The 23,385-nt window shown below is 46.2% G+C and overlaps 1 protein-coding gene across 1 annotated transcript in view; it reads right to left on the bottom strand.

The window, feature by feature from the left end:
- BICDL1 (BICD family like cargo adaptor 1) overlaps window positions 1–23,385 on the bottom strand; it is a 49,008-nt gene that overhangs the window by 8,679 nt on the left and 16,944 nt on the right. Inside the window, exons 3-8 of the mRNA XM_014253658.2 lie at window positions 9,867–9,983; window positions 7,679–7,825; window positions 6,527–6,706; window positions 6,065–6,283; window positions 4,797–4,940; window positions 1,561–1,691 (exon numbers count right to left, since the gene is read on the bottom strand). Of these exons, the coding sequence (XP_014109133.2) occupies window positions 1,561–1,691; window positions 4,797–4,940; window positions 6,065–6,283; window positions 6,527–6,706; window positions 7,679–7,825; window positions 9,867–9,983 (938 nt within the window). The remainder of the gene's footprint in view (window positions 1–1,560; window positions 1,692–4,796; window positions 4,941–6,064; window positions 6,284–6,526; window positions 6,707–7,678; window positions 7,826–9,866; window positions 9,984–23,385) is intronic.

Genomic DNA, 23,385 nt, shown 5'->3' with positions numbered 1-23,385 from the left:
CCTGCAGAAGAGCAATTTGGGAATTGTGCTGGGAATTTGTGTTTATATTCCAGGTACTGGTTGCTTAACACTTCCTCTGAAAGGATCCTATTTTCCTATCGCTTCCCATGTTGCCAAACTTCAGCTTCAAGCAAAAATTTTCCACACCAGATGTCTGCCTCGGGCAGTGATTTTATTTCTGTTCAGAGTCAGGGATTTTTGGGGGGATGGGTTCAACAAAAGCAACTTAACCCTTGGGGTGTGAGGTGGGAAGAAAATCACGAGCCTCTCGAGGCAGCAACCAGTTCACTGGGGAGGGATGTTTTCACTTCAGTGACAGGATGCTCTTGTCTGCTTTCACTTGCTGCCACTTTCTGCTCCTTAATCCCCCTCACCTGTGCCCCATTCCTGGGGCTCCTGCACTGCAGGACAGCCAGCTCCAAATATTGCTGCTTTGTTCAGCAGGGTCACAGTGGACTGGAGAAGCTGTGCCCTTCCACTCCAGGGCACCTGAAGCAGCCTTTTGCCTTTTGCTGTGACGCTTCCCCGCTGCTGGTTGGATGTTTCCAGGGGATTGATGGCAGTGGCAGTGTTGCCATAGCCACGGCAGAGCCAGCAGCCCACACACTCTAGGAATGTCAGGACTACCTCCCTGCCCCCAGCAGACAGCTGGGATGCTCCTGCTCCTTGCCAACAGATGGAGGTGTTACAGAGGACAGCAATGGGAATTTGGTACCAGCTAGCCCAGCAAGGGCAGCACGGGAGATAGAGCCACTTATAAAAAGGGATGGTGCGGGCTGATTTAGCTCCTGCACCCTCAGAGGTGCAACCCTCTCCTACTCCTCTTGTCCTGAGCTTTTCCCTAAGAAGCTGGACTGGTGGTGTCCTGGCCCATCTGCTTGTTGAAGGGATTATCAGATGAATCTTTTCTAGCAGAACACAGAGGGGTAAAGGTGTCTGTCCCTCTTCTCTGGGCAAGGAGTGCTCAGGACATTTTGGCAAACCCGAGGACAGAGATGGGGAAGGGGGATTTGGGGTATGGGGGAGCAGAACCACATGGATCTGCAAGGAGGAGGAGCAAAACAAAGAGCCAAACCAGTGGGAGAATCCCAAAAGGAGAACCAGAGAATTACAGAACTGGAGATGCAAAAAATACCTTGGAACAGGAAAGGAGAGGGAATGACCAGAGGAATGGTCTAGGGAAGCCCAGGCAGGCTGTAATGGGGATGGTCAGGAAAGCAGGGCTGTGTGTCTGGAATAGTAAAGGAAGAAAAATGTGACAAATATAGGGCAGACCTAGTGTTTCCATTTGGCTCCCTGATGCCCTCTCCTCATTGCTGTGACTCTCACCAGCACTAGGGATGGCACAAACGTGCTTCACAGAATGCTCCCAAATACCCCCAATCCAGCCGTGGGGCAGTTCTGCCTTTAGCATCTCCTGCCCTGCTCCCAAGCTCCTGGCAGTGTTTCCCAAGGCCAGCAAAACCAAGACATCACTTTGTCACAGCTGCTGTGGAGAGCAGGAGAAAGCCACTCCACAAATGCCGCCCCAGCCTGGCTCTGGCTGTTGGTGCCACTCACTTGGCAATGGCCTCGTCGCGGTCCCTGATGGCCTGCAGGAGCCGTTCGCTCGCCTCCTTGTCCTCGGCAGCGCCGCGCAGCCGGTCCCGCTCCTCCTTCAGCGTCGTCATCTCCACACTCAGCAGCGTCACCTGCGGGCACAGGGAAGCTGTGAAACCCAGCACTGCTCAGGGAAACACACAAGTGTGGGCGGAGGGAAAAAGGCACATGGGCCAACCTGCAGGTGGAGAGACCCCCTGGTCGTAGAAAAAGCTGTGTCTGCTGTGTGGGGCTGTTAGTGCTGGTGCCACCCTCCATGAAATGTGCTGGCTTGCCCTGGGATGTGGCCTGAGCAAGATGTGTCACCAGGATGGCCTCAGTAACATGCAGAACCAGCACTGAAAGCTCTGCAGGGCAGGACCCACCTGTGACACTGCTGTCACTGTGGCATCGGTGCTAAAATGTTGCTCCTCTCCAAGCAGTTTGTCTTGCAGTTTGCACACATCCTCCGATGTAATTCTGTTGTAATTCTGATCTTTCCAGGGTTAAATTATTGCTAACATAATTTACCAGCAAATAATATTTTTTGAAGGGACTATTACGTCTCCCAAACTAATATGAAGCCTATAGACAAAGGATGTGAAAACTCTCTTTCATGCCATGGGAAGGTGTTACTGGCACGTCTTACAATTTTAATTAGACTTTGAAATATGTCTGGAGTCTTAAATAGTATGAGAAATGATCTATCATTTCAGTCCTGTACAGAGTGAGTTAATAGGGTGTGAAATCATGCAAGGATTGCATTAGCACAGCTTCATAATATTTCATACACATTTAATTTCTTTGTCTAGGGTACACACATGCTCTGTTACGCTACTCCACCACCTGGAAACCCTTCCAGCGTTTGACCCACCTCCTGCCTCTAAATGCAGCTCAGTAGTGCTTGAATCTTCAAAGAAATCTTTAAATAGAGGGCAGACAGTCAAAAAGGGCTCATCTCATCCAGGGCGTGGGAGGATCTGCCGTTAGTGAGGCACGGCTGGGCCGGGGGAAGGAGGGTGTGAATGTACCCTGTCTGTGCAGAGACTCCCCATGGGACTGGGGAGCTGTGCTGGGGCTGCCAGGGAATTAGGGAGCTGTGCCCTCCCTCAGCCCTACATGGGGAGCACCTCAAGAGCAATGATGTGGCAGAGAGCAGTGGTGTTGGGGTGATGTCAAAGGTGCTGAGCACTGCTACGGAAATCCCAGGGGACAGAGGATCCAGAGGCCCAAAACATGGTGTTTTGTATGTGGATAGGTTTGGGATTTTAATTGGTTCTGTCTGTGCTTCAGGTAAGAATGGGAGAAAAAAAAAAACCCAGCAGAAGGTGTGAAATAGCTTCTCAATGAAGCCAGAGAAGGGGGTGACTCCTATCTCCACCTGCTCACCGGCTCTCTTGGGCAGGAGCAATGAATGTGTGTGACACCACAACATCCTAAAAGCCACTTAGAAGCAGATCCCCTTTGATTGTATCAATACCAGTACCAGAACAGAGGGATGAGGAGGCAGCAGAGCACTGCCTCCCCCAGGTGGACCAGATTTCCACATGCATCAATTTTCTGTAGCACTGAACAGAAGACATTGTTGCCTGTTCAATAGGAGGTGAGAATAATTAATAACCTGGAGCAAGTGTGAGGCTGGATAACAGGCAAAAGCTGTGGGAGACGTGTACTTGCTGTGGGAGGCTGAAGCTCCTCTCTGAGTGCAACGGCTGCTGCACTTGTAGCTATGCCCCATCTTTCTCCACATCACACAAAGGTGTGAGGAGAAAACAGAACTGCTGTCCTCCCTTTGCTTACTAAATGTTCAGAGCTTTGGTAGTTGGGGACCCCTAAAAGCAGACCCAGGTTTCCAGACTTGCACAATGGCTGGTCTTCTGGTCCCTACTGGCTGGAGAGTCTGGGGAGATCAGACAAGCCTAAAATCTGTGAATAAGTCTCTAAAGGTCTCTCAGCACTGCCAGGCTGCAGAGATCCAGCCCTTGACTCCTCCATCTCAGGTGTGTTTAATGGCAAGGGGGGCTTGTGTGTGGTGCACAGGACTGCAGCAGTACAGCCAGGGCACTGTCTGGGCTCATGTCTCACTGGGGACAGAAGTCTGGACCTTCAAAAGTGTCTCTTGTGGTGGCCACACTGCTGAGAGGAGCAGTAGGGGAAGGATGGGCTCCAGGGCTGCTCCCCTCCCACACTCTGTCCTGATCAGCTGCTGTGGAAGCAGGACATTTCCCACCCTCACACATGTGCAGCCACCACTGCCAGGGCATTTAATGATTCGCTCACTCTTTCCTCTTTGGTCCCATGGTGGGAGCTCCCACAGCCCTACACAAGGCTGTCAGACCCCAGGTTGTGCTGACTTTCTGAATGTGTTCTCCTATTTACTCTCCAAAGGGCGATACAGCACTGCTGGGAAGACTAGCCAAGGACATTAATCCCATTCCCTGCTCCAATGCAGTTGCTGCTGCTTCTGCTGCAGCCTCTAGATCTCCTCCAGCATCTGGAGTCTTGTCCCACAGAGACAAGGAGTGCCAAGCACCTCTTTGGATGCCTGTGTCCATTTTCTGCTCTTGGCATAGGGCCTCAGACACAGATAATGCTGCAATGGGATTCTGTGCTCAGGGTGTGGAGTTGGTGGTGGGGCTGGACCATTCCTTGCTGTTGAGGTTGCCTCAGCTGGTCCCTGGGGTGCTGCCTGGTGCCAGCTTGGCCACAATTAGGATTCTCTGGGAGTGCTCTTCTGAGGGTTTTGTGATGCTGCTGTGGAAGAAGTCAAGCCCTGCTCCATGCACAGCAGAGCAGCACCGTTATATCCACGGAATTGATGCACACACCCCTCACAAGGACTCAGTGCAGCAATTCAGGTCAGCCTGCATACCTTTGGGTTTCCAATACCCCATATCAAGCAGCCTCGTATTTTGAGGTCTTCTGCTGAGAAGAATTTAAGTAACAGAGGTTGTCTAAAAAGCGCATTGGGAGAAAGGTTTAAAGGAAGTTTGGCTGCTTGAGATGATGCCTCAGATGGGCCCCAGACAATTTGTCAGAAACTTTCATCCTAAATGCTTAAATCCTCTGCATTTGGTTAAACAAATCTCCCTCATCCAACCATTTTGGTCTAAATCCTCCTGGGTTATTTATCATGTTGGTCTCTTTGATGGATGGCATGTATTGGAGGATGAACACTGGTGTTACAAGACCACATGTAAAGTGTGGGAGTTGCTAACCTGGCTGTGCAGTCGCTGCAGCTCCTCCAAACTCTGCCTCAGTTTCCCCCGCTCTCCCTCCATTAATTCCCTCAGGGCTCGCGAATCCTCACTTGTTCTCCTGATCTGTTCCTCTAAGGTGTCGTCGTCGCTTCGCCGAGAGCTCTGAGAGCGGGAGAGAAATCTCTTGCTCAGATTTCACTTTAAAAAAGGCAATTGTATTAATTTGGTACTAGTTTGGGACGAGGGTATTAAACAAGGAAGAAGAAAATGTGAGTGTGACTTTGGTAGTTTTTTGTTCCCATATACCTTCACAACCAAGAGTGCTCAACCAAGGGTAGTGCTTCAACACATGATGCAAAGAGCATGCAGACCTTGGCATAAACCAAATTTACAGAGAACTACTGCCCATTTGGTAGCCCATATGGCTACAGTCTCTGTTTATGGACCTTTTACAGGACTCTCTACATTTCATTTACCAAATGCAACTTCATCTCTGTACTCAGCCTATTGGTACCTAAATGAGGAGGGTGAGTACTCCCTCACAGCCCCCTGCAGGGGCTGCACTGCTTTCCTCACCACAGCACCCCAAATAAGTCATAATGACAATACAACCAGCTTATTGGGAATGGGAACAGGCCTGATTTGAGCCATAACAAACAGGGAGGTGTTTTGTTGTAATTCTGTACTTCTGTGGATGCTGAGTGGTCCCTCCATGCCACCCGTCCTGCCCAGCAGCCTGGGGGACCACATCCTACAGACATCATCTTGTGCCAGCAAAACCCTTCACCTGCCATGGACTTGAGTTTGGCAGCTCCTGCCAAGACATTTCTACCAATGACAATTCACAGGGACTGAACATCCCAGCATAGGGGTTATGATGTTTTTGTGATACTATTGCTAATAAAGTAAGGTTATATCCCAAAGGAAATAACCCAACTGTGATATGTAAGGTAATCTGCAATATTTCCACATTGAAACTCTAACTTGCTGGAAATCTCAAAATAAGCCTACTTTTATTAATTTTCCAAAACAACTCATAGGCCAATGACAGTTGTATGAGCTTGAAAATTTAGATGGTCTGAGCACTGCAGGCTGAAACCCCACATGCTTTGCTCTTGGCTTGTGCACATCCTCTGGCCCAGAGCTCGCTGCAGGTGCTGCTGGATCCTGAAGGCCCTGATCTGCCAGAAAACCTCTGTAGCTCTCAGAGATGGGCAGTCACAGAGCACAGCCCACTCCTTGCATCTCAAATGGTTCACCAAGGCCTGTCTGTGCCACCAACTTACCGTGGAGTCTGCCCCGTCCAGCACATTTTGTATCAGTCTCTTGAGCTCACTGAGAGCTGCCCGCAGGCTCCCGGCTGGGATGTCTTTGGCTGATGAGGTTTCTGAGGACTCATCCATGGAGGAGTCAGTGGACACGGCCGAGTCGGCGCTGTCATTGCCTCGCAGGTGGGAGCAGAGGTACCGCACTTGGCAGTACGCCTCCCAGAGCTGCAGCCTCAGCTGCAACAAGAGAACCTGGCATTAGCCCGGGGTGTCAGGGCCATGGAGATCCTCCTTCCATGGTCAAGTGAAGCGTGTGATTGCCAGCCCTCACAAATATTTGCTGTGCTGGATTGGAAATGGATGCAGAGGTTTACTTTCATATGGTCAAAAGGGTGTTGATACCAGACCCCAGTCCAAATTTTCCAGCCTTTGGTTCAGCTCCAAATCCAGATCAAACACATTAAACTGGAGGGCAAATACCTGTTCTCGTTCTTGCTCCAGCTCCTCTGCCTCCATGCTCTGCTCTATCTCAGAGAGCAGGGATGTGCTGGTTGTGTTGAGGTTTTGGAGACTTTTCTCCTCGCTGAGCTCCTCCACCTTGCCCTGCAGCTGCCGGTAGGACAGCCTCACCTCCTGGAGCTCCAACTGGCTTTGGTGCAGCTTGGGGAGAAAATCGAGGAATCAGAAAAATATTAATGGAGGCAATATGGACTGGATCAATCTCTTGGTTTGTGAGGAAGCTGGGAGGGAGGAATGAGTGACACAAAACAGGCTTTCCAGCCAGGAGGAAAGTACTTGGCTGGTACTGCTATTTATTGGAGCTTAATAATCTCCAAGTGCCATTAGACACTGTTTAGAATCCAGAATATCCAGAAAGATAAAAATAGCAGGTTAATCAGTACTAAAATGAAGAACATTGTGAAGAAGTTGGGACTCAGGTAAAGAAATTTGCTGAAAACAACACAGCAGGAAGTGAATCCAAACAAAAAGTGCTAGCTACATGTTTTTTAAAAATATATACAAATATATATTTAAAAAAGGAAAATATATTCAGTGTTGTTTTGCAGATCTGAGGATCCAATGCTTGGTAACCCGTAGAAGTGAAATGGAAAACCCTTGCTCTGCCCTAAGCCCCAGAGGTGCCAAGCTTGTTTTCTGGGGAGTGTCATTTGGTGATTCATGGCTGTGAACACCATGGAGATTGCTGGGAAACCAGATGAGCACTGGGATCTAAGAGAAGCCCCGTTTGATCTAAGACTGCCCTCTGGAACAGTGGGATCTAAAGAAGTCCCTTTTCAAGCCAATTCTACTATTAAAAAATTAAATAAAATTAACTGCAACCTCTGTTGATGGAGTCCTCTGGTTCTTTTTGCATTTACCTCACTTCCCCAGCACCCTGCCTCACTTCCTTGCTCAGATCTCCCTCCTAAGCTGCTCTTTGCTGTCAGGATGATTTGCTGATGCTACACATCTTCATGGGGAACACCCAGGACCTTGCTTCCTGCCATTCTTGCATGAGCCATTTCATTCTTCCAGTTGTTCTGTCTCTCAGTTCGTGGCCAATTTTTTCCCCAGATCATGACTTTTACTGCATCTCCCCATACCCTCTCTGTCTTACTGCTGCCTCCTCACCTGCAGGTCCTTGTCATGGCTTTGTCTCTCCAAGATGAGGACTCGGTCCTGCAGCTCCTCCACGGTTCCCTGGAGCAGGTCGTTCTCCTCCATCATGGCGCTGAGGCGATGCTCCAGCTCCCGCTTCCTGTCTGTCAGCATTTTGATCTGCAGGGCAAAGAGAGGCCCTGTCAGACTTTGCAGGGACCAGAGAGGAGAGACACCACATTCCAAAGAGAGAAATGGAACAGCAAAATGCAGAAGGATGTACACAGATGTTCTGTACCTGTATGAGAGAAACTACCTCTGTGTGTAGTTTAAAGCTTAGGAAAGCTCTGAAAGGAAACAACTCCTCCCCCAGGCTTCAGGGGCAGCTCCAAAGGGGCTGGGTGTGCACTGGCAGGTCAGGGAGCAGGCAGGAATATTCAAAGGTATTAAGTGGAGACCAGCCCTGCCCACCCCTTGCACCTTAACATTTGAAAGACTGGGAAAAACTAGTTACTTTTCCTGGCTGGTCCAGATGGTGGCATTTTCTCCTGTATGGATGCTGGAGACCACAGGGTGAGCCAGCAGGATCCAGGGTGAGGCTGTGGGATCCTGCTCCCCGTAGGTCTGTGTCACAGCACTGCCCATAGCTGTTCTTAATTTGTGTGTGTTCATCAGGTCCTCACCAGGGACTTTTCTGTCTTTTCACTTATGAAAACTCCTTTCTGTGCTGTGCCTATTTTTAGCCTCCCAGTGATGGGTTGCCTTTAAAATTGGTTCATTTCTTTTAATTGTCAAGGGCAGTGATTTCAGGCGAGGGACAGTGTGCCAAACAAACCCTCCGTGACTCAGTTAGCTGGGAACAGTGCAAGGGATGAATCAGCACTAGCCAAGGTCACTTATTGTTTAACCAAGAAGAAGGAGCTTTTCCCCACATTGCTACACACAGGGTCTCTGGGATCTGGTATGCCAGCCATCCACCAGTCCAGTATAACCCTAAATATTCTCTATGGCCTCCTTTCAGTTCATGGAGCATAGACAAATCCAGCAAATTCACACTGTTTTCTTGGCCTCTTTGGGACCTTGTCTCTTTGCTGCTTTCCAGATTGCTGGAAAGATTTGGCTGCACAAAGGAGTATCAGCCAAGTATGTGGACTAGCTGTTTCTGCAGAGTAAAGGCTGCTGGAGGTATTGGAAAGCTGCTCTGAGGTGACTAATGGTTTCTGAGATGTCTCTACCCACCCCCATCATGATTTGTGTGGGTTGGAGAAAGAAAAATAAGAGCTTTAATGGAGAGATTGTACCAAGAGTTCATATTTGCTGGGCAGACCAGTAATGAACACACTGTAAATAACCATACAACAGAAAAAACACTGCTCTGCCATGAGCCCTGGACCATGGAGAAGGCACAGGAAGAAAGGGATTGGAAAGCAAGATACAGGAAGGAGGTGAGGAGAGAAGGTGTGGCATGCATGGTGACAGGCATGCATGGTAACAGCCATGTACATGCAGGCAAACCCTTTCCAAGCCTCCATACTTACTTCAAGGACCTGCTGCTCCACACCAAGGGGAGGGGAAGAAAAGGCGAGGGACCAGCAAGGAGCAGGTAGGAGCAGGAGAAAAGAAATGGACAGATTTTAGGAAAAGCTTTTCCAGACAGCTTTTAAATAAAAGAAGTGGTTGGGTAGTAGAGCAGGACATCTTCTACCCATCTAGCTCCTGCTATGTGATCCCCAGTGACCCTGTCAGGGAAGGGAAAAGGAAGGAAGTTGTATCATTCCTGCAAATGTACCTAAGTTAAAACAGGCAGGGGCTCCTTGCTTTCCCAAGTGCATGGCTCAGAGGCAGGAGAGGATTGCTGCTTTCTTTGCAAGCATGAGGAACAGAAGGAAAAAACCCTTGCAGACCTTCCCACCATGCCCACCAGAGTTTAATCTGTACTGGGCAGAGCCCTGTGGGAGTACAGCCATGGTTTGGCTTCTGGAAGATCCTTCTCATTTGTTCATTTTGGAGGAATGCTGTGGCAGAGGCAGCACTGGAAGATGCCCTGAGCCAGAATCCCAACCAGAACACCATGGAGCAATCCTTGCTGGGGGAGTCCTTTGCCCCAGTGTGGCCATCCCTCTGTTGGCTCCACTGGCTGACTGTGTTTGCTCAGAGAAGGGCATGACACAAGCTCCAGGAGCCCTGGGTGCTTTCTGCAGGAGGGAGGCAGGTGACTCACCTCGGCCTGGAGGCTCTCCAGCCGCACGATGTGTTGGCTGCTGGAGGAATTCTTCTCCCGGAAATCCTCCCGGAGGGTGTGGACCTGCAGGGAGAGCTGCCGCTCCACCTCCGATGCCTGCAAGGAGACACCAGCTGGAGTTACCCCACAGACCCAAAGCTGCCATCTCCTCCTGCCCAGGGAGACCTGCCCAGATACAACTTCTGCACAAGCCCAGTTTCAGCAGAAACTCTGAATTCTGCATAGTCTGGGTGAGTCAAAATCTCACCTTTGACAGACACTGGGGAGAGCTGCCATTTAAACCATGCTGATTTTTCCCTTGGGGCAGCCAAGGGGCCACAGCCCATAATTTTTTTCCACTGTAAAAACCCACGATGACTCCTGTGTCCCAGAGGAAATTCACTTTGCCTTAAAAATTGTAGCCTAGCTGGGGTTGAGGAGAAGACCAGGAAACACCCCTATTGGATTTACACTCCTAACCTCTGAACATCTTTGGCAGAGCCCTCATATAACAAGTACTCTTTGCCTCTGATTCCCAGCTCCTGCCAAGGCCAGATGGAGAAACATCCTCTCCACATGACTGTCAGTGCAAGATCCCTGGGCTTGTCCCTCTTTCCCATTTTGAAGCAGGGATGCCCCACTTATGCAGGGTGACTTGAGGACAGCAGAAAGGCCATTCCTACCTGCAGGATCCAGGCTTGAGGCAGCCCTTACAAATGACAGCTTAGACATGTTAACTATGCTCCAGGCAGCTTAATGGCTGATTTTTACATGTGAACACACTTGTTTGGGCCTGTAAGACAACATAAGGTTTTTATGACGAAACCCTAACGAGACAGCGAAATGGATGGTTTTATTTTTAATTAGCTTCCATCAGATTCCATTACACTTAGACACAGACCTCCAGCTATGCCACATGGGCTGGAATTGATTCCCCTCGAGGGTGGCATTGCTGTCCTGCTTGGGGTGTGTCCAGTGGCAAAAGCCATGGTGTTTTAGACAGAGAGGGAGGGACTGGAGTCAGCAGCTGTGGGCAGGTTGGGGAATGCATCTTTAGGTCTGGCAAATGGGGCTCTTTATTTTCTCCGGGTGCTCTAACAGTGCCCAAGGCAGAGCTTCACCAAAGGGTGCAATGACTCTGCTCTAGAACCTTGTGACTGGAGCAATGAGCACACACAGTCTGAGCTGCCCAAAAAGGCAACACTGCTCCCTTTTAAAAAATGTCCCTTATTTTGCACCGTCTGCAGCAAAATATTCCAAATCAGAAGCATGAAGTAAAAGGCTGTTCCAGCTCCATCAAGTGGAGGAAACTGGTGGCCTCAACACTGTTTGCTTGGAGGGGCAGCATCAGACAGAAATGTGGCCACCAAATCAGGCTCTGACCACTGACTTCTGAAAAGAGAAGTGGGTTCCAATAATAAGAAATAATCTTGTCTACCGATTGTTTTTTAGCTTCCTTCTTACACTGTTTTTTTCACTCTCCTTTAAAGCCCCAAGTCAGAACCCTTTGCATATTGCCTAATTTAATAAAGCTTCCTTGCTATAGGAAGGAATTCACTACAGGAAGGGGTTGGTTATTTTTCTTCCCTTAAACAACTATAGGTTGCAAAGCATCCTGAGCAGCTATTAATTGGTGACACTAAAGAAGATGGATGGATTGTGCTTTTTTTGAATGATTCACTTGCTTTTGTAATGACTGCTGAAACATCTTCATGCTGAAACGCTCTGCAGGAGCTATCAAGGATGAAAAAGCACCAGATGAAAAGCACTGAAGGATTTTGCCTGCAAGATGCTGACCACACTCCCAAGGAGCACAAGTGGCACCAGAGGAGATGACACACCAGTATTTGACAGTTCACTGTGTAACATAATTTATACGCTTGAAGAATGCTACGTACAGAGAGTATAAATGTACAAGGGAGCAGTAAGAAAACAAGGCAGCATTAATGGCATTGTAAAAATCCCTGGTAAGAAAATATATAGCTGCTTGCTCGTTCTGCTCCCCATGCCCAGACAGGAGCAGGTGAAGGGATGAGCTGCAAGGATGATTCAGATTGTGGAAAGTCTGTTATACGAAAGGAGTCTAAAAAAAGGATGGCTTGTTTTATCTCATGCAGTGAATGCTGAGAGAGGACTCCCTATAAATACATCACGGATGAGCACACAGAAGGGAGAAGCGCTATTTAAGCAGAAGCACAATTTTGGCAGAAAAGAAAGATGTGAATAAACCGGATAAGAGTATATTAAGGCTGGCAATGGGAAGATTTCTACATTTCCAAGGACCTGCTGTAGGATTCCTCTTCTGCACCATTACGGTAGTAGAAATGGTGGCAAAAAAAATAACTCTGTAATGGAGCTGGGTCACTTTATCATGCAGCTTCTTTCAGAGGGCTGCCTGTGACAGAAGGGAAATGAATTGACCTCAAAGGTCCTCTCCAGTACCAGGCTGCTTGCAGGACTATAAGACTTGTATTCACCAGCATTAAATCATCATCTGGAATTTATCTATGTGCTGCCTGGCTCACTGGCTCACACATCTTATTCCCACAATTATAACCCACATGGAGGGAAAAAAGCACTCAGTTACTTTTAGTATTTAGAGCCCTAAAGGCAGACAGGATGTCACAGTGCCACCTCAGTGAGCACCATTTGCATAATGCCTCATGCAGTTGAGAAAAGTAAAAATAATACTTGCTTTAGTCTCACACAGTGCAGAAAAAATACTTTCTGACCAGCTGTTTAGCAGAAGTAAACACAAATGACTGTATTTTGTGTTTCCCTCCACAGGCTAACCAGGAACGGTTTTCATCCAGTTTTTCTAGGCACGAAACAAAGTCTTCTGAGCTGAGCTCTGGTCACGGAATCTTCCTTTTCAAGCTACATTTGTTTCAAAGGTTATTAATCCTGCTGCCAAACTACCCTTTCTAATTGACTGTAAAATAGAGATTTTAACATCAGCTTGCATTAATTTATGAGAGCCACCTTGACAGTGTCCAGTATTTCTCAGGCTTTCTGGTTTTTGTTCGGACAGTGTCTGCTTCAGTTCTCAGCACTGCTGTTGATGTGCACCTGCACATGTGTGTTTTAAACCATGAGCTCACCACTGATTACTTTGAACATGCTCTTTTTACTTAGTGGCATCAGTGAAGATGTAACCTTCCATCTCCATTTTCTCTTTAATGCTCAATATGGCTTTTGCTGAATGGAAGTGAGTTTCTTCTGCCTTGGCCAGCCTTAGGGCTTTCCCTCTTCATTGCTGTTTCCTAAACATTAAAAGCTAAATCTTTTGTGATTCTGTCAATCATTTAGAAATGCACTGATTTTGCTAGAGACAAGTAATATTCTTTGCAAAAAGGCAGACATATATTACCCAACATCACAGCTTTGCTCTGTAGTTAAAAATTAATTAATTTCCTCAGTATGAGCAAATTGGCCAACACAGCCACCAGGCAAGATTTGAAACGTATCTGCAAAAGCATAGACATCAATTCACAATTAGATATATCCAATCAACTGTGAGATTTGTTTTCTGGTCTTCAGGCAAGGTTTCAATGAGATTTGGGCAGTGCAAGAAGAAAGGAAGAGCAGGAGGACATTTTGGCTTCTGCTCTAATTGAGGCCTTTTCATCATTGCAAACTTGATTAAGTTTCTCTCGCGATTAATTCCCAAGTGCTAAAATATATAAAACTGTGTAGATCTTTGGCAGAAAGAGATGCTTGTCAGTTACAACAGCTCCATGATGTTTAACATCTGGAATATATGAGCAATAAATACATAAAACAAATATAAATAAATTGGACTGCTGATGTTCCTGTGAAGGGGTCGGGGGGGATCTTTGAGAAGTTAGGGACGGACTACAAATTAATGGCCTGTTTAGTCTTAGTTTAGTCTTATTCAAAAAAAACCTTCCTCTGGGTTAAGATTTGATAAATAAAGCTAACTGTATACAAAATAACTAGCTATAAGTCATGTCAGAAAGAAAAGGAGAATGAAAAAAGTTTAATAGACTGTAGCAGGGTGAAGAAACCAATGTTTCCGTATGATTTACTTCTACAAACAAGATGATTAAGATTTAACAAAGGATATTGAAGATTTTCTTGCCTAAAATAGCTAAGAAAGAAAAGTCCTAATTAGTGCTAAATTTGTAACACTCAGGAGAGCGTGTTACCCCTTTTATTAATTTGTTAATAGCTGAGTTCAAGGGACTTCCTGTTCCCACTGTGGTCCCATTAACACTTCAAACCACTAATTGCTGCCTCCCCTGGCTGCAGGTTCCAGGATTCCCAGCTCTTCTCTAGAAGGAAAATATATTTGGCTACTGACACATAACCAGAGGTGGAAACAATAACAACAACAACAAATTGCTTTAGATTAATAAATTACCAAAAAAATGTTACTCTGACTTCTGAGGGAAGTACCAGAGGATTGGGATTCTGTTTTGCCACTGCAGCCAGCACCCAGGTGCTGGAAGAAGCCTGGTTTTCTGGGATACTTGATCCATGCCAATAAATTGCCTGTTTCCCAGACCTTGGCACGTTGGCACCATAAATCACCCTCAATATTTAGCACACCTAGAGGTTGCTCAGTTTGGGAATCTTTGAGAGATTTTTAGTAAGGCTTTTAATGCAGGTCAACTTCAAATTGTTATTTGAAACATTAGCCTATCCAGGAAAGTTCTTACATAACAGAGGTGCTTGCATGCACCAGCTCTTAAGGTTTTTAGCTTTTAATTGCTGATTTGCATGCCCAGAAGGATTCCCTGTGGAATTCTCTGTGGAGAAGAGGAGTAGCACCCTGGTGGGCTGGCCAATGCCCGCCCAGCTGCTCTCACACACCCCCCTCCAGCAATGGGGGAGAAAATAAGATTTAAAAGCTCGTGGATTGAGACAAAGACAGGGAGATTACACATTATTAGGGGAATTTGAAGTTCAAACAGTGACAGTAAAGTAAAAGGCAAAGCTCAGCTTGGCCATTGCCTGGGACTGGATTAGCAATGGGGATTTTTGTGGTGAGGGAGAGGATGGAACTGTGATGTAACTGGATGGAACTCTGGTGGGTTGTGATGGTGTTGCTTCCCTTGTGGTGTGAGGAAGTTTTTTTGGGGCTGATGTCATCAGTGGAGCTGTGAAGGGTGTGTGGCAAGTGAGTGTTTTAATGACCATTATGAAATTAGCATTTTGCTGAGGCAAGGGGTGGAATTTATTTCCTGCAGGTGCCCAGGCACTGCTGGGGGGCTGAGAGACCCTCTGGGGTGAGGCTGGGGCTGCCCCAGGATGGACATGGTGAGTTCCACCCCAGCCCCTCTGCAGGGCAGGGCTGAGGCTGTCATTCACCACTGCTGGAAAAATGCACTCAGGAAAGGACAAAACACCTTCTGCCAGTGACAGCTGAGGTAAAGTGTGTGAAACAGCTTCGTGGTTGAAGGAGGAGTAGGAGGGGATTTGGCTAGGTCTTCTCCAGCGACCTCTTCCCGCTTCTCCCCAGTGCAGCACAAGACATTGGAGCTGGGAAGTGCTGGTGAGAGCCAGGACTGCCCCCATCCCTGCCAAATGACAGAGTGGGGCTGAATCCTCCTCCTCGCTCATCCTTCACTCTGCTGCTGCCCAGATGTGGGGGATTCAAGGCTGAGGAGCTTTCCCTCTGGCAGGAAACAGGCTGCCAAAGGCCAGCCCCATTGGGTGGGGGGCCCTACACAGACAACAGGGCAGGGGGACAAGACAGGAAACAAAAGAACGCTGTTTTTGCACAAAATGGATCTGTCAAGAAAAAATGAAAGCAAGAGATCTTGATCCAAAGGATTGCCAAAACAAGGAGACTAAGTAATGGAGGAAAGGCACTATTATGACTGTTTTATAAGCATCAGGCTGGGGACACATTAGTGATGGGGAAAGCCTCATGGCTGCAGCATTAAACCTGTTCTGAGAGGATTCTGTGAGACAAAGGGAAGCAGTGGCAGCTTATACTAAGCTCTGCACTACATCCACATTTCTGGCATTTTGGAAATACAAGAACACAAGTTTTTACTACTTGTGTGAAAGTGAGAAATTTTTGCTGCAGGTTTGTTCCCTTTCCCATCTGTAGGACAAGTGGAAATGCACAGTGTATCCTTTGACCTCACTCCTATTTACCTGAGTTTTACCATAAAAACCCCAAGAATGTGTTTCTTCTCAACAAGCCCTAGTTGTGCAGTGAGTGGCAATGGGTTAATGCAAATCAACTCTGATGCCTCACACCTGAGAGGCAGAGGCCCAGCTGGCTGAGAGACAGAACAAGGAGAACCTGGGGCTTTCTATTTTGGGATGGGGTGGTCTGGCACCTGCTCCTTGAGGTGGAGTTAAGAATGGAGATATTAGTTCCTTGGTGGAAACATCTGCAAACGTTGGCTCTTCTCAGGCTGAGGCTAGATTTTCTGGTTTTGGAAGGAAAAGTGTTTGCATTGTCTGCCTCTGGTTGCTTCCTATATTTCTCATGACTGGGGGACTCTGAGTGTGTCTAGAGATGGAGAAAAACTACTACTGATTTTTTTATTTTCAAGTATCCTTGAAAAGCCCTTTCAACAACGACAGTGGACTTTTGCTGCATCACTAAGCAAAGTGTGAAAAAGTAGATGGGGTTTTCCTTGCAATGCAGTTATTTTTTTTCTTTCCTGTTAGGTTAGGTGATATATCTGAACCAGTGTGCAAGGCAAACATCTGAATGCTTTGGGAAAGAGCTTAGGGGGATGAATGCAAAATGGCAGCCTTCATCTTGTCTTTTAGTAAGTACTCAGATAACTATCTGATTGAGGCCAAAAACCATTAGCTTGGGCTAAATCAATTTACAGGATTAGGAACTGCTGTTCAGAACAGAAGCAAGGGCAGTTGGATGCCCTAGGGGGTTAACCCTACCTGTGTGTAACACCTCCAGGTCCATTGTCTGAATGAAAGAAAGAGCTTCACAAGTGGCTGCGGGCTGCTTCAGGAGGTGCTTAAACACGAGCCTCCTTTTTTTTTTTTTGTGGTTTATTCTTGACCTAAACATTTGGCTCTTGTGGAGAGGAAAATAGAGTGTGTGGAAAAATGAGTCAGCCAGCTTCCTGTGGGAGGGACTGCAGGAGGCACGATGCTTTGAATGCTGCAATAAATTAGCACTGGAGATAATTCAGAGGACAAAGTGTGCCTGGAGGACACGCCATGCTAAGTAGTGCACGAAGTGGCTCTTGCTCTCAGTGTGCAAATCCTGCTTTGCAGAAGAAGTGTGGGAGATGAGACAGCTCTGCATTGTGTTGTGGGGCTCTGCACAGAGAGCTGAACATGGGCTTGTTGGTGGCTGTTTGGCTCCTGGATGGTGAGAGGATGAAGGTAATAACATGGAACACCAGCAGGCTCATCTAGTTCTGTGGAGATGCTGCACATCACCTGGAGTGAAGCATTTGTTACCTATTTGCACATGGAAGCAGAAAGGCTGCTGTAATCAAGTCTGGTGGAGCCACCACATTAATTCACTGCAGCACAGCCTGGTCCTTGTTGCAAGGGGGTCTGGGACTTCCACATTAAATATTTTGTCATTCCCCTTGAGCCTGTGCAAGAGTGCACTGCCTGAAGTTCTGTATTGCAGAGGGAATGGTACCGTTTGGAAGCTGAACAGTTCATGTTTTGCATCAGTAAGCTCTGTGGTCTGCTCTCCTAGATAACTTCTAATGCATTTCTAATATTTAATTTCTACTAATAAGTTGGGGTTTTTTTTCCCCCTGAAAAAGGCATATTTTACCTTGATAGACCATTTTGGCCATTGCCTTTGATGTAGGTTTTTAATCCAGATTTGCTGGAGCTCAGTCTGTCTTTACTACATGAGCTAAAGGCTGAAAAATATTTCTTCCAGTAACTTTCTAGTAAGCCAAAAGTGTGGGTCAGATAAGAGGATAATGAAACAAAAAAATGCCTGACTAGTTTGGAAATAACTGAACTGGAAACATGAATACTTAACCTGGTCATTAAAACCTCTGAAAATTTAAGAAGGTTACAACAGTGGAGACAAAGAAATGTAACATTCCCTCCTGCTCTGAGAGGCTTTGCTGTCTTTCCTTGGTAGCCTGAAGTCAGGACAGCCAATCTCCATTCTTGAAATTATTTTTTTATGAAATCATTTTAGTCTTAAGACCTTAAACCTGGAGATGTTCAATTTCAAATGGTTGTACCTGGAAGAAAGAGACAATAATTAAGCTTCTTACAATCTCTTCCTCTGGCTTTAAGCACTCTTTCTCCTTTATTTCAAGGCAAATTAATTGAGTTCTGTTGGGGATATCTAATATGTGATGGCAGACTAGCAGCTCTGTCTGCTCTTGAAATCTTCGTGTCTACACCCTATTAAGCTCACAATATACTGTTTTAGGATTTATTAGTAGTAAATCAAGCCAAATGCTTTCCAGTTTGTGTAGACTTGGTGTACAAACCTGCAGTTACAAACGTGTCTGAGTGCATGAAAATAGCAGTGTCCGTTCCCATATATATGAAATGAGTGAGTGCCAAAAATGATGGGACAAAATTCAAGGAGCTGGTTTAAAATATATTAAACTCTCCCAGGAAGCCTTCTGACAGGAAGAGAGGAAACATTTTCTGAAACGTATATTTAAATTTTATGGTAGACTGACCTGGAGATGTTTCATTAGTTTTTAAATCCCTGCAAAGTTGGATTCCAAATAACTTCTATCAGGCTGCTTCTTAAAAACAGTGTTCATGTGTGTTTGCTCATTTCCTTTAAAACTTGATGAATTTATTTCAAAAGTGAAAGGAAGAAGAGCTAAGAAGTGTTTTTTGGAGCTTGGCTTGACTAGAGCAAGATGTGAAAGTGTTTTGTGCAGAAGGCTGATTTCTCATAGCCAATACAGTAGAACTTGTGGCTGCTTTCTGTGGAAAAATCAGGAAACCCAAACCCTCTAGCGAATATTGGCCAGGATGAAATCTACAGCTTCAAAATATTCCCTTAAAGTTTCCTCTTCACTAAATGTTTTAACCACAGATAGGTGCAATGGGGTCATAAATGGAAAGTGAATGCCATAAAAATGAGCAAGTTCATCACAAAATTTTGGAAGAAACCCAAACCATGAAACTCATATGGCAGCATGTCACATTCCAACACTTGAATAAAAAGGTACAAATCTATGTTCTTAAAGGATTGTTCTGGAGCTGTTAAGTAACATTTTACTTGAAAATATTTCTTGGTCAGCTAGCATTTGATCTGTCCTTCTGAACACAAAAGAACTGTGCTGAATACCTGTAGACAAAAAGCTTCTAGAGAGATATTATTTAACTTAGCAGTGCTTCTTCCCGTACTTTGTCAGCTTCCAGCTATATCTGAATTTTTCTCCCTCTTGGCAGCATGAAAAGATCTGTTTAGGGCATAAGGTCTTTGGAGCAGACTTTGAGCACAAGGCAGACCTTGCTCTTGGTGATTGCTGACAAAAGATAATTACAATGTGTTAATAATAACATCTGAGCACTTTGATCTACTGAAGCCAAATCTATACTTAGTGCATTAACATGGGTAATAAGTACAGGAATTCTGTCTCCTTTTAGCCCAGCTTTGCTCTGTTTCCACCCAGGTTGAGCCTGTGGACACAGGTGCAGCAGATGCTGGAACACAGGATGTTTACCTTCTGTGCATTGCACAGATGTAAACACTGAGGGGATTAGGTCCTTAATTCCCAGATCCTCAGGGCAGGGCTTGGCCTTCAGAGCAGTCTCACGTCCCCAGCTGTACGTAGGGGAAAATATGCAACAGTAATTTCTAGTGTGAGCCAGAGCCTAAGTTCACGGCAGGTGTATTCAAAGCTGAAGATAAATTTTCCAAACAAGACCTGTAACCCAGCCTTTGGGAAGCTTCTGAGTACTTCTTCAAGTGGCCAGATCTTATGCATGTGCCAGCCTGGCAGGTGAGGTGTTCCTCTAGAGAACCTGTGTAGCTGTAGCTGTGGCCAGTGTCTGGATGAGGGGACAGTCTGGAAATATGGATCTCTCCTTGCAGCTTTGTCCTCCTAGAATCTTGCTTTTAAAAAGCTCTTGCATGAGTTTTATTTAAATAACATCTTTTGGCAAACTCGCTGGCATTTTGGTACTTTAAGTCCTACAAAAAGCTGTGCTTAGAAATAGAAAAATAAAACAAGAAGATGTGGAGAGGAAACGTAGCTGAAAAACGAGGTGGGTGCAGCACACGCCGTGGGATGGCATATAAAATATACTATACTCTGCCAAATGATACACATGCAGAGGAATCATTATCAGGGACTGGAAAGAGCCCCTCTCTGTATGAGTTTCAGGCTTCAGTGTATCTGAGTATCACTAAAGGTAAAGTATGCATGGTCCTGTATGGGGGAAGATGCCTCAATCAGCAACCCTTCATGTATTCAGCTATTTTTCTGATGGAAAAGAAGAGCAGCGTTATCAGGGAAGAAAAAACCTGCTGTAGCAACATCCCAGCAGCTCTGTTAAAGTAACTGCCTGGGAGAGAGTCCACTGAAAGTGTTACAAAAGCTGTGCTTGGCTGTGGGCAGCCAGTTTGGCACAAGCATGTTAGACTCAGACTTGTACCTGTAGCCAAGGTTTTGCAAATCCAGGTCAGGTGTCATTCCACTGAAAGCCCGTTCCCCCACTGTCTAAGATGTTGCTCAGAGGGATAAGAGTTACTCAAGCTGTACTTTTTTGGCACAGAGGCCATTGCCTTCTGACAGCTGACTCCATGCAGATACAGCCAGCTCTCAGCAATCCTGGGCTGAGCTGGAGCAGGCACCAGGTAGGTCTGGGACTGACCCACAGCCCTGGTGTGGGGCTGCCTGCAAACCAGCACCTGTAAGCACTGCTCAAGGTCTTAGACTGGGAAACACTGCATAGACAGAATTAGCAACCTGTCCTGTGCGATGCTGAGAAAGGATCTTTTCCCTGTGAAGGTTTCACAGCTGAGGCTTTGGCTGGTAAGAAGCGTGCTTCCCTCCTTCACCAAAGCTCCCTGTTCACCCTCAGTGATTTGTCCTGGAGGAGCAGAGTTTATAAAGACCTGCAGCTGCCCTTTAGGAAAAATATTGTTGGTTTTGGCTCTGGTGCTTTTAAGCAGAAGTCAGTACCAATGACATGTACCCTGTTCATGTGCCCTACCTAGCGCCAAAGAAGGGAGCAGGAGACCAGCTGTAAAGTGCAACAAGAAAAACACAACACAAGTGGTGTAGCAGTGGCTGTTCCTCAGCTTCAAAGACACCCTGACAAGTTACTACTGGGAATGTGCTTCATTTTCAAAGCCCTGTTTGAACATGCTTATACCTTACCTGTGGCAACCTTCGTTGCTTTCCAGGTATGTTCATTTATCACTTTATCTTCGGCAGAGAGGGCTGCCTTGCCCGAGTGTGTGTGGATTCTGCTGCACTTGATCGTGGGCTGGTCTACTCCATTTCTTCTGCTACTACAGTAGGATTTTAAACTGGGATCTTCCCTAGCTTTGCTGTACATAAATGATTAACTTTCTCTTCCTCTTGCTGCCTGAAATCAAGAGTAATGTGACCAGCAGCAGAGGAGACTGTGGTATTCAGCTCTCAGCAGTTTTCATTACTCCTGCTGCTGTAGCTGAATTTCTCTATGTGCACAAGCCAGTGGTAGCAGTACTAAATCTCCCGAGCACCTGCTGTGTGCTGGAGTGTCTAAAATGGTGCTGCTCAGAGCTTCTGCCAGTACATAAACATGTGAGTGAGTTAGGAGGGCTTTTATCCTATCTGTGCTAAAAATCACCTGCCTTAAGCCACTGATCCCTTTTTCCCCTCCTTGCAAGTCTTGCATGTGGTGAGGTGTGTGCTGGAGCTGGCAGATGGCTGAGGAGCAAACAGGTCCACACAAGCATGCAAACAAATCGGGTTGCATCACTGCTAACCAGCCTGTGCCAGGACTTGGGTTTTCTTCTGCCTGTCTCTGCCTTGCTTACACTGGTTTCCCCATCACCCCTTGGCTTGGCTGTTTGGTGACCCACCTCCTGGGACATTTCTTCCCCTCCTCTCTCAGCTCTCTCTAGTTGATTAGTCTAAGAGATACCAGCCATGGCTCATTGTTTAATTTGTTTTTAGACACAATGCTGTGCCAGAGATTTGTTTGCTTAATTACAGAAATACTGTTATTTCTGCTGTAGTATGTCTGGATTTGGTTTTGTTCCTGAGCCTAGTGCTGATTTCAGCCTACTTTCCTTGGCTCTGCTTAAAGATATTTTTTGTTCTGTTGAGCTAGAGCAGATATCCCCAGTTTGGAAAGTTATAAAGAACTGAGAGGACTGAAGAAGGAACAAGTGGTTTAACCAGGTCACTACTGCAGCACAGGTAGGCTTTTATCACTTAGATCTTCAACTCTGTAACAGTTGTATGTAATGCAGGGCTGCTCAGCTCCATGCACTGTCACTCTCTGCATCTCCTATGTGAAGACAGGTCTCATGTCAGTGCCACACATAGCAAAAACTGGCTTTGGGCGCCCCAGGATGCCACATGAGACAACCAACTTCTTCCTCAGCAGACCCACATATCATGTGGAGTAGAGACAAGCTTCGTGCAAGTGCAGCATGTGTTGAAACTCCTTGACCTGATGCTTTGCTCATGTCTGCCTGAGCAATGGGGCACAAGGGTACAACCCAGAGCTGCTTCCTCAGAGGCAGAAGTCTCAGTACAACCCAGTCAGACAGCATGTGCACACCAAGTGATGATCTGAACCCTGGGTAGTTTTCAGAAATTAATAGGTTAAAGTCCAGCATAATTTTGTTAAGCTCTTGCAGGGATTTGGAATTTCCCAGTGTGATCCCACTGACACAAGGGGACGAAGGAGATAAAGATATTAGAGCCAAGTTTTCAGCACAAGCCTTCTCTCAAGTACTGATTCAAAATACAGCTTTAAGTGTCAAGCTGTGAAACACCAAGTATATCCATGTCTCAAACTTATTTATTTGGAGGACAAGACAAATACTACCAGTTAAAAAGCTCTCTATTGGTTTTTACCCTTACTCAGGTTTGCTGAAAGGGTCTAGGATTTAATATTGTTTATGGCAACAATTACACATTACCAGGAAGGGAGTGTTTTGGCCAGGTCCCCTCATGGAGTCAGAATTTACATGAGGGTTATAAGGCTCATTGGGGCTAATCCCTGCTAGCATTATACATCATCTGACAGTTGCCAAGGAGACAAGGATAATCTGAGTGAAACAAGATATGTGAGAAGGGTATTTATGGACATTTCCCTAACGATGCTGGTGGAATGCACCAAGAAGTGATTATTTGAGTGCCTTTGAAGTACTACCTCTTCTGTGATGAATATGGAGGATTGGTACACATGCAAAAAATATCCCTGTGAAATAAAGGCAGCAGCAGCTTGGCCTTGGTTTTTCCTTTTATCCTGTGGTGGCCTCATCCAGTGCTGTGGGTGATGCATTAAGATTTTAGCCTTTATGTTTTTCAAATCCTGTACTGCCTTAGTGCATAACTAAATCCCATATAAAGTGTTAACTACTGTCTTCACATTTTGGTCA

The sequence above is a fragment of the Pseudopodoces humilis genome, chromosome 20 (assembly GCF_049639895.1).
Source record: "Pseudopodoces humilis isolate 2021_Gansu_Grassland_sample_001 chromosome 20, ASM4963989v1, whole genome shotgun sequence".
NCBI classification, from domain to species: Eukaryota; Metazoa; Chordata; class Aves; order Passeriformes; family Paridae; genus Pseudopodoces; species Pseudopodoces humilis.
The sequence above is the reverse complement of the archived record's forward strand: the minus strand, read 5'-3'. Positions and strand labels throughout refer to the sequence as shown.